Below are 11,057 nucleotides of genomic sequence, written 5' to 3'. Positions count from 1 at the left end.
ACAGAAATTTTATTATTGAAACTTTTATCATAAACATGAACAAATAGGGAGAATCTCAAAAGGGTAAATCTGAAACGGAGAGACTGGTCTCAATTGAAGATTACAATAATAAATACAGAACAACATACAAAGAAAACCCAAGAAAAAAAGATAGTTTATCTCATAAGAAAAGCCCAAAATTTGCAGCTGTGCATCAGCCCCTTTTTCGTTCTTCCCAATTTCATGCCCTCTCTAGGTCCTTCAGTTGGCCATTGAAAAGCTTTCTGTCCAGAAGAAGACGATAAAGCCTTGTCCATCACTATTGCCATCAAAACCGCGCTTTAAAGAAACCGAATGCAGTCTCATTGCTTGGATTTTTGAAATTTTTTCAGTGCATCGTTTTTATTTTGTTCTCTTCTTAGTGAGAGACTTGGGATGAAGTTTGTTTGTTTCTTTGTATTTTGTTTTTTTTTTTTTTGTGGCGTGAACATAGTGGTAAAGAGATAGTGATAGGAGTGATTTTGTGATAGGAATCTGCATCTTCTTCTACTTTTTGGAGATTTAAAGATTGAATAGGCAGTGCTTGCAGTCAACAAAGGAAAAGCGGAAGTGAGAGAACTGTTGGTAACTATAGTTAATACCAATTGGTTAACAAAATGATTCTGGGCCATTAGATAAATGAGAGGACACGTGTAATTCATTTAAACTGGCATTGGAGGAACTGGACAGATCACCTACCGGAGGTGAGCCGATCCCATTTAAACGACACACTTGGCATTTCCAAAGGTCCGTGCAACTTTTAAACGGGCAATTCCCACCATTGCCCCCTATTTTGGGGTGGTCTTTAATCTTTGCCCATCAGATCAGAAATTTTTAATTTTTATCCTTCGCTTAAAAAAATGATAAAAAATATCTGAGTTTTTGGGTTTAAATTCAAGCTCAGTCAAAAAAAAAATCTCAAAATAAAGATTTTCCAAAAGTTATACCTTAAGGCATAACTTGGAACTAGAGAAGTTATGGCTTAAGGTATAACTAAGTTCTATCTTATAAGGCATAATTTGCCTTAAGGCATAACTAAATTTTGCCTTATAAGGTAGAACTTTCGCGAAAACTTCTTTTGCGATTTTTTTTTTTACTGAGCTGGATTCGAACTCAGAACTTCAGAATATTTGCGGCTACTTTTTAGTCGAAGGGAAAAAATTAAAGACCAGCGCCTTTGAAGGGAAATCCGCGCAAAAAATGCTTTGAAATATTCGATAATATAACTCCAATAAATCAAAATTTTAACCTTTTTGAATAAAAAAAAGTGAGTAGAGTAATTATTTTTTTCAACCTTTACCTTATTATTTCTTATACTATCTTAACAAATACTCACATCTTATTAATAATCTTTACCTCCATGTTTACTCAAATACATATGATGGCTTAAAATAAAGGGAAAGAGTACAAGCCAATACCTTGCAAAACTCAAATTCTGGAGGTGGGGGGTTTACATGTAAGCTAATGTATACTTGTTTGTTAGTAGATCTTTAGGGGTCATTTGATAGGTACACAGATACAACATCCATAGCTTGTTTGATCAAGTTTTTGGAAAGCTGAAAAAACTTTTCTGTTTTAAATATGTGTTTATCTAAGAAGGTTGAGGTGTTTGTTAAGTTTGGACAAATGAGTTGTTTTTAATAGTAGCATAAACTGAAAAAAGTTATTTTTGAGACGTTGGCCAAGCACAAATTGATGCTCTAATATTAGCAAAAGGGCTTTTGAAATTAATTAGCTAAAAATAAATTGATACAAAATACTTTTTCGAAAAACACGTCTAATAAAAAAATATTTTTCAAAATAAATCAATTTTAGAAACTTACCAAGATAGGGATAAGGTCTGCGTACACTTTATCCTCCTCAGACCTCACTTGTGAGATTACACTGAGTATGTTATTGTATAGAGACAAGATAATCATTTAAATGTTAAAGTGCAAGTGGCGCGGAATATAAGTAGAAACAACTATATTGTAAAGTGAAAGTAGGACTCAAAGTACATAATTCCACAAACACCTTTGGTGTTGGCAACATTGTGGACACCCTTTATGACCTTCAAATTTATAGAGTTTATAGACGTTCCCATAGTTGAAACTAAATTCTAGTTCCACCATCATCCCTTTGACAAAATAACAATTATTAAATCCTTACAAGATGAAAAATGAAATCAGTATAGTAGTAACCATGAACAAATAATGGAAAGGATCTATAGAAACTATTCTTAAACCTTTCCAAAAGTATCGTAAATGAACCATAAGGGACATGAAAAATAAGTCCTTGATTAGGGGGTCGGTGGTGGTGGGTTGGGGGAGAATGAAAATCTTGAGAAAGCAGTTACTGCAAGATCACCTAAGACATTACAGCAAGTGCTTCCCTCCAACAAAGTCCATTTTAGGGATAAACTAGGGTGGGTTCTTCACTGAATATATTCTTCAATACAAAATTGGCTTCTAATGACTTATTTTGCAGCATATGAAGTGGATACAATAAGGTTATGCTTCAGCAGTAGCACTTGCAGCACTCAAGTCCACTGACAAGTCAACGACCTAAACAAAAGAAAAATGTAAGAATAAACAACTAATATGGCATAGAAATTTCAATAAGTTCACTACACTCACAACCATTCACACAAGGTCGAAAGAAAGAAGATATATTTGTCAGCAGTAGAAGATAATAAGTTTAATTAGAACCCCTTTTTTCACCAGTAACTTTTGCTAGGTTGCTTCCATATTCAAACAATAGTATGCTTGGTAACGGCATCTTTTGATGATGCATGGATAATGTCTGTGTGTATGCGTGTGTGTTTTCCCTATCAACATACTAGCTATATTCTATGAACAAGTATGCCTCCAACCTTTCTTAAGTCCAAGGCATCATTGTCAACCTTATATCAGTCAGCAGGCATGCAACTTGAGTGTTGATATATGTGTTATGCAACTGCTGCATATTTTTAATAGAAAAGTCACCAGATAACCATATTCAAACTGGAATCTTACCTTTCCCGTTATCTTGGTGTACATATCTAGCACATCCATTACCGTGGACTCAAAGTGTGTTGTTGAATCATAGCTCTACAAGGAAGGATAAAACATGGTAATTAGATCAGATTTTTTTTTTTTTTTTTTTTTTTGCAAATGAACTGCTGCCAATGTATAGAGAGACATTGGAGTGGCAGGAAAGAAGTCTACCATAGAATTTTTGGACTTTTAGGAAGTCTGATTTAAGTTGAAAGGAAAACACATATGTTAACCCTATAATATGCAAGAGAAGGCATGGCTAAGCTTGTAAGACATTATTGTTGTATTCTTTTTTCTGCTTTCGTGGTATTACTAGATTACAAAGAACGGTCCCTTGAGTGGCAGTAATTTCACATAATGTGGGGCGAGGTTCAGCAAGTCAAAGCAACAAAACCAAAGCGCCCTATCTGTTTCCAGTGATGCTTCTATAGAATTTGGGAACATACGCATAAAACATCTTCTAACTCCTCAGGAGAATAAAAGCTCTGTGTACTAACAAGTAATAACACAGTCCTATCTCTTTGGTGATATATTTCTGAAGAAATAGTGTAGAAAGAAAATAGAAACAAGCAACTAGTATTGGAGCTTACTTTAGATATGAAACAATTATCAGCAGCAGAGTCATGTGAAGGTACGAATCTGTCTAAAGTTTCATAAAATATCTCATCGACAGCCCCAAGTATGTCTACGCCAGGCTTCAGTTCTTTCTCGGGGTCATCGGTTTCAGCTTCTGTCGAAACAAAGGCAATATATTTCCCTTTTGGAGCGACATTGTGGGAGTAGGAACAACAGAACAGGTACCTGTAACCGGAATGTTGAATAAGTCACTCTCAATTATCTTTCAAGTTTCTCCGAACTGCACAACAGGGTGAACATGTAATGGAGTCTAGGACTAAATAAGCAGTGACAATCACTTCTTAACAATTTTTAGAGAAAAGAGGACTTAATTATTAGTCAGCGCCATATATAAGTAAGGTCAAAGCTAGTATGCTTTGTAATCTTATTTTTAGAAGCAGAAAACTTGCACTGTCGGAGACAACCCTCTATACTACACCACCCAATAGGCTATGATAATTCAGCAGACAATCTGGAAGCCTACAAAACTTACATGTCTGATTTGCGACCAAGTTGCTTCTGTGGTAGAATGACCTGGGCTGAATGAGAATCATTAGTGTTAGGAATGGGATGGCTCATTATACAAATTGCACGAGCAACTTTTCCAACCTTCTGGACCTGCATTATGTATTGGTATTAAATAATTTGTCAGTAGAAATTATTAATCTGATCCTTTCTTCCGCTAGGCAGATGATTAAGCAAAATTTCAAGACACGAATCAACAATGCAGAAAGCCTGGACCTATTAGTTTTTCGCAATTTTCCAATAGTACCTTATCAGGTAAATATGAGGGATCACAAACAACTTTCTTGCATTTAGCAGTTTCTCCTTCAGAAGTCACACCAACAACTTTTCCACTTTCATCAAACTCCACCTGAAATCCAGAAACTGAGTGTTCACATAAACTTCAATTTAATTCAGTGGTGTATGTAAGCCATGTGGAATTATTCAGCATTTGAAGTAGAGCAGCTAGCTCAGTGCATTATTGTCTCAGTTTTCTTTACAAAATACTATGGCATACTTAAAATTACAATAGGAGGATATCTGATCCAGAAAACATTTAGAATTACTTTTTACATTAGGCGAGAAGAGGCCTAGATGTTAGATCAGGAAGATTAGTGAGCCACATTCTGGATGCCAGAACATTTGGGGAACTTACTCTACATGGGTATCGTTAAGCATCCATATGAGCTAGAGATGGTTTTGATGAATACCTTACACTGCGGCTTGTTAAGCATGTAAGTTCCACCATAAACTGCACTCAGACGTGCAAACGCCTGAAAACATGTGCACCAATCAAATACGGGAAAAAATTAAATGTACTCAAACATGACTGACAAAAAATACTCAAGGAGACAAACCTGTGGTAATTCTCCCAGTCCATACAATGGATAAATATAGGGTGATCCTGCTTGAAAGCGTGCTAAAGACTCTGCATAAAGCTTTTAAAAACCAAGAGACAAAGTAGTCATTAAGTATTTCTTTAAACAAAGAATTCCGATAATAACAAATAATCCTCTCAATTCATAATCAAAAGAGGGGGAAAATGAATCCTTGTTCAAGCACTGCTCCGCCAAGTGTCAAGCATATTTTATCTCAAAAAGAAGAAAGCATATCTTAGCTTATGTAATCAAACATTTTGGTTCTTATGAGTTACAAAAATAGTTCTATTCACATGAAAAGAAGAGGAATTAACATCACAGCATATTTGTAGCATTTGGCATTTCAATTGTATCTTGATTGTGATAATATGTTCTTTAGAACATTTTATAGAAGACGTACATGAAATTATCAGTCGACAACGTGTAGGACACATCTTATTTAATAGGATTATATCAACATTAGATGTTACTTTGCTATTAAATTAGATTTAATGTCTCCAATCCATGCCAAGAAAGTAGAGACACAAAAGAGAAACAGAAAGAAGGCTGATGTCTTGACACCGAAATCCAATACAATCATCAATAAATAATAAAACTAAAAGGCTGCATTTTCTGATTTACAGTATCAGTAGGCAAGACGATATTGATAAGGTCCTTGCAGCTATCTCAAAAAGTAGAAGATTTACTTCATCTAGTAAAAAGATATTATATCTTCAGCCAGTGAAGTATACAATTAATATCTAACCTAGAGTCTAGATAGTGATATAAAAATTCTTAAAGTATGAGGGTTTTCTCTCATGACATGAATAAAAATTTTATGAGGCCCTACACTCGCTATATATAAACATGGTTACTTCCTTAGTTTCTTCTTTTCTCCTTCATGGTCATGAAATAAAGGATACCTTTACCAAGCTTTCAATCAGCTTTAGTAACTAGAATAAGTCATACCTAGCTCATCAGCAATCACAAACCAGACTTATATACTGTCATGTCAATGTGAAGTTTTAAATAGCGACAGAAGCAAAATAAGCTAGTGATATCTTTATCAAAACAATTATATACTTTCTGCAATACTAATTGATCAACTCAAACTTAATTTGACACCTTTACTCTCTTTACGAAATCCAGAGCTGGTTGGTTCAAATAGTTATCATCTGTACAGAGTGCCAAGGCATGTCCAATAAAGTCAATGGTATCATCTTCAAGTTCATATTTCCTGCAGAAACAATATTTACCAAGCACAAATTACCAAGGAGTGGAAGAAACTGTTTCTAACTATGATTCACTAGGGATCTAGCCCTCACCAATATGTTCAAGCAAGACAATCAAAAACACATGAGGAAAGAAAATTTACGCAATGAATTCTTTTGCAGTGATTTTGTTCAAATCCATCCCTTCATGAGTTTTCGGATCACTCTCTTCAAAATCTTGCACATAAAGAAAGAACTTCCGAGCTCTGCGCTTTTCAAAAAGCCCCATCAATGGGGATTTCAGAGCTTCAACATCAGTTGCAGGAACTTTGTAGATCTAATGATAGCAGTTTCACGAGAAAGTTAAGCGAGAATTTTCTACCAACAAAAACCAGAATGGAAGCTACACCTCATAGTGCTTTAACAAACATACCTTCCCTTTATTGTACACAAAACTACCGTCTACAGCCTTGAAGTTCAAGTACTTGGTAACATCGGTGTGGATGAGCACACGGACAAGAGTTCCATTTGCCATTGCAAACTAGAGGACATCAGGGAAAAAATTAATTACATACTTGTAAAGAGTTTCATGTAGATCTAATAATAGAGGCCAATGATCAAACTAACCTACTACGGATTTCAAGTTTTCATGATAACAATAGAACTCTTTGAAGCCCAATATCTTTACTTCTAAACTCCCTGGCCCTTTGATGAACATAATCTTGTCATCAATAGGAAGTTAAGATGCTTCATGAACTTACGTAAAGAAGAGCCTACTCTCTAATGGCAAAAGCATATCTGGTTTCAATTCCTTTAAAATATTGCGCATGCTGTTGAATCTACACGTCTGTTTCATGTCATTACGAGTCAAAATACTAGATTGACACCTTTATCTTTAGATATATTTTTACATATCACAACTTCTGCAATATTGGCAACATTCATAATGTGGTGAATAATATTAACATGTCCAAGCTCCAGCCAACTTCTAAGATCAGTTGACATAAGTCTATATATCAAAACTTCCACTGAGTAGTATGTTTGGTTTTCCAAGGGAAAGCAAGTGATATTCCTTAGATTACTAAGCATGTCATAAACTGTCTCTCTTTAGTGAAAGCTCTACAGTAATCCAGCTCATTCCTAGCATCTGGTCTACACATGAGATAGTAAGGCACTATGTAATGGAAAGATCAATAATGAAAAATTTGTAAGGCAATGTGAACTAACCTTGGGAATCATGTCAACATTGTATTCCTTACTCGTACCTAACTCTTCTGGTGGCTTGTCATTTCCCCTAAATCGTTTCCAAAGCTACACAAAATAACATGAAATATTAAGCTGAGATTAGCTGCAAGCAATGGAGGAGCCAGGATTTCCTCCGAGGGGGTTCAAAATATAAAAAAGTAAACATACGAAGAAGTCTAAGGGGGTTCAACATTACTATGTATACATAAAAAATAAGTTTAACCTTGTAAAAACAGTATTTTTTTTCCGCCGAGGGGGTTCGGATGAACACCCTTGGCATAGTGTGGCTCCGCCACTGGCTGCAAGTGTAAAGATGAATAGCACCATCTTATGCTAGACTTCCATTTACGCCTCGTTTTCCAGTATGTCTTAGTCCTCTCATGATCAAGACAGATGAATGATGATATTTTCAAAATTGTTTGTGGATATCAAAACTCCACGCGATTGGTAAAGAGGTTACCTGGATTAAATTAAGTGAGCTTGACTCTCCTCCATAATAGTCGTTTTTATCCATGTGTAGTACCTGAAAAAGATCAGAGATTAGATTTAATGTTAGTGATCAATTTAGAAAGCACACAAAGATGTATAGATATCTTAACTAGAATACATATATAAAGTTGTTGCAACCATTATTAAGTAGACTGTTTACTTATAAATAGTGAGACTGATGATCTAAATTCTGGTAGACATCACTAATTGTGTACCAAATCCAGTCACCAGAGTTGCCAATGTGAAAAAATATTAATCTGTAACGGAAGAAAAAAGGAAAAAGATCCTCTGAGAAAAAGGATTCAATTTTTATTATGAATTGTTCTGTTTTTTCGTAATATAGTCAAGAAACAAAACAACATATCCGAAAATATAGGAATAGGATCAAAACAAACTCTGTGTTTCAATGACTCATGTGGATGTGGATGTAATCTGATGATCTCTTTTATTTTCATAATTAACATCCTGAAAGTATTCCTAACAATCAATATTACTTCAACTTAAATCTAACGATACATCTAATACCAATGATCTGTGCCTAGAATGAGCTGCTAGATCTCTGCTCTAGAAAGCTAGATCTCTGCTAGAAAGCTAGACAGACAGCGACGAACGCACTTTGACCCCGGGCTTTCCTTTCATTCCTTCAGCTTCAGATAGGTGAATCAATGGGCTCATTTCCTTTCTTTCTCTCGTCAACTGGGGAAAGGTTCCTCTTTGCTTTGCTTAGATAGTTGGAACTCTTTGTATATAGGTTATGCCTAGGGCAAGACCCTTAGGAGAGATAAGGAAGGTATTAAGAAAAGGAATTCGGTCTTTGCCGATCCAGTCTTAGCTAGCAAGTGTATGGAGGAGTCCCTAGTGTGCCAGATAGCTACTTATGTCCCGTTTAAGCTGAAGCATAAGAATGACGGATTTGTGTCTAGCGTGTGATCAAGGGTGGCTCAATTGGTTAAGCATGGGGCTAACCATAATGGAGGCCTCAGGTTCGAAACACCCCGCCTACGAAAGTAGGGGATTTGGCTTCTGGGTCTGGCTCGTCGCACGGGGCATGCCTAGTGCGGGTTATTTCTCCTGTGTGGCTTCTGGGTCGGGCTCGTCGCACGGAGCATGCCTAGTGCGGGTTATTTATCCTGTGTGGTTTGCGGGCTATTGCATAGGAGTGGTGTTTACCCTCTGCGCACCCGAAGGGTAGCGGCTGCGGTTTCCTTAGTCATAAAAAAAAAATTACTTCAACTTAATCTGAATAAGATGGCAAAGACGGAAGGTCTTAGTAATTGCTCTCTTGTCTCATACACTAATATATCATCCAAGTAGCAATATTGCCAGGGGCGGAGGTAGAAACTCGAGTATGGTCAAACTCAGTAGCTTAGCCCAAATAGTGTATTTGTATTAAGAAATTCATTAATGTGCACACATATTAAATTTAAAACTCAGTTATTAACATTTAAAGTCGTAGTTCTAAAAATTCAGAACTCATAAAGTTGAAATCCTGGCTCTGCCTCTGAATATTGCACAAGAACAGAGAACTATAATGCGAGCTTATACTAATTAGTGATTAAAAGGACAATAGAAGGCGCATTGATCCATAAAAAATATTAAACGTACTTTGAGACCATCAACAGAGAGAAGGCCGCTGAGAATGCATTCTTTGAGGCCAGTGCCGAGAACAATGACATCGTATTCTTCATCCATAATTGATAGGATAATTAAGTGTTTAGTTTGCTAATCCTTATTGATTAGGAGGTATGAATGAAGGAATGAAATTGAAATAAAGAAGTGAGAAGTGGAAGTAATAATAGCGCAGAGGGAGGGAGAGTTTAAGGAGGGAGAGCATGTCGCGGTTTCGGATTAGAACGGGTCTTTAGCGCAACTGTAAGGACACCCACCTTTTTCCCATAACTGAATTTCAACTTCTATTTTATGTAACATACATAAATTTCACAAAATTCAAACAATGAAAAAGCTTTTAAAATTTAAACTCGTTATAAATTAATTTCATATAACTGGCCTGGATGATTAAACCAACAAAAAAAAATATATCATAAATTTTACTCCGTCTATCCTAATTTATGTGATACAGTTCGGATTTCGAGGGTGAAACAGTTTAATTTTTACGGTGAATTCGGGTATGAAATCTTTAAGTTTTTTTGAAATAAAAATTAAATATTTGGAAACTACGTAAAAAGTACTATAAATCACAATAATTGATAATTCAAAATATTTAAACGATGTATGAAAAAATTACCGTCAAAGAAATAATTATTTGAATCTCAAAATCCGAAAGGTGCCACATAAATTGAGAGAGAGAGTAAAAGTTTTAGAACACAAATGTGGTCTCATTATAAAATTTTCTCACTAAAAGTAAGATGAGAATTTTCCCAGTATAGAAATATCTTCTTTTAAAAAAAAAAAAAAATTACTAATCAATAAGAAAATAATGTCGCATGTCACATGAAATGGAACCAACGGTTTAGAGTCCGAGAGAGTGTTTTCTTCAGACACTTTTATCGATCATGGATCTTTTTTTCCCCTTCCTTGTCGTTTCTGTTTTGTGCATGTACGTAAAGGTGGCAACCGGTTCGGGCTAACCGGTTTTAACTGATAATCGGACCGGTTAAATTGGAACCGGAACCGGTAGCGGTTAACCGTGTAATTATTTATCGGTCCGGTTTCAATATTTTGGAAACCGGAACCGGACCGGTTAAACCGGTGAAAATTAAAAAAAAAAAAAAAAAAAAAAAAAAAAAGAGCCGTTGGGCCTTAATGGACCGTTGGCAACGGTCCATTTGCAAAAATGGTTGTTGCCAAACGGTCAGTTTTTTAATTTTTGGCCCCCAAATTTTTTTTTTTAACACTTTAACCCATCCCCACCCCTATATAAACCCTTCTTCATTTTCATTTTAATTCACATCAATTCACTCTTCTTCATCTTTCTCTCAAATTTCAATCTCTCAATTATAGTTTCTTTGCAATAATTAGCCACAAAGTCTTATTATAGTTTCAACTTTCAATTATTAATTTTGCAATTATAATATTGTTGGTGGAGTTGGTGATTTTGCAACAATCCGAAGTAGCTTTGGTGGATTTGCAATTCTAGCCGCCTT

The 11,057-nt window shown here is 35.6% G+C and overlaps 1 protein-coding gene across 1 annotated transcript; it reads right to left on the bottom strand.

Moving 5' to 3' along the window:
- Positions 1-1,979: 1,979 nt before the first annotated feature.
- Positions 1,980-9,774, bottom strand: LOC132600192 (guanosine nucleotide diphosphate dissociation inhibitor At5g09550). Its single transcript, XM_060313285.1, has 13 exons — positions 9,559-9,774; positions 7,925-7,987; positions 7,447-7,530; positions 6,653-6,760; positions 6,384-6,556; positions 6,134-6,245; positions 5,009-5,089; positions 4,862-4,924; positions 4,420-4,521; positions 4,141-4,265; positions 3,623-3,833; positions 3,012-3,086; positions 1,980-2,561 (listed from the first exon to the last, which is right to left on the bottom strand). The coding sequence occupies exons 1-13, from the start codon at positions 9,643-9,645 to the stop codon at positions 2,508-2,510; spliced, it is 1,338 nt and encodes a 445-aa protein (XP_060169268.1). The 5' UTR covers positions 9,646-9,774; the 3' UTR covers positions 1,980-2,507.
- Positions 9,775-11,057: the final 1,283 nt, after the last annotated feature.

This window comes from Lycium barbarum, chromosome 6, assembly GCF_019175385.1.
Source record: "Lycium barbarum isolate Lr01 chromosome 6, ASM1917538v2, whole genome shotgun sequence".
Classification (NCBI taxonomy): domain Eukaryota; kingdom Viridiplantae; phylum Streptophyta; class Magnoliopsida; order Solanales; family Solanaceae; genus Lycium; species Lycium barbarum.
Note: the sequence above shows the minus strand (reverse complement) of the source record. Positions and strands in the feature narration are given on the sequence as shown.

Excerpts from the sequence above, each read along its gene's own strand:
- LOC132600192 (XM_060313285.1), bottom strand. The coding sequence starts at position 9,645 with ATGGATGAAGAATACGATGTCATTGTTCTCGGCACTGGCCTCAAAGAA. Across the intron at positions 7,988-9,558 it reads TCTCTGTTGATGGTCTCAAA|GTACTACACATGGATAAAAA; the intron begins GTACGTTTAATA and ends GATCTTTTTCAG. Across the intron at positions 4,925-5,008 it reads GACTGGGAGAATTACCACAG|GCGTTTGCACGTCTGAGTGC; the intron begins GTTTGTCTCCTT and ends ACATGTTTTCAG.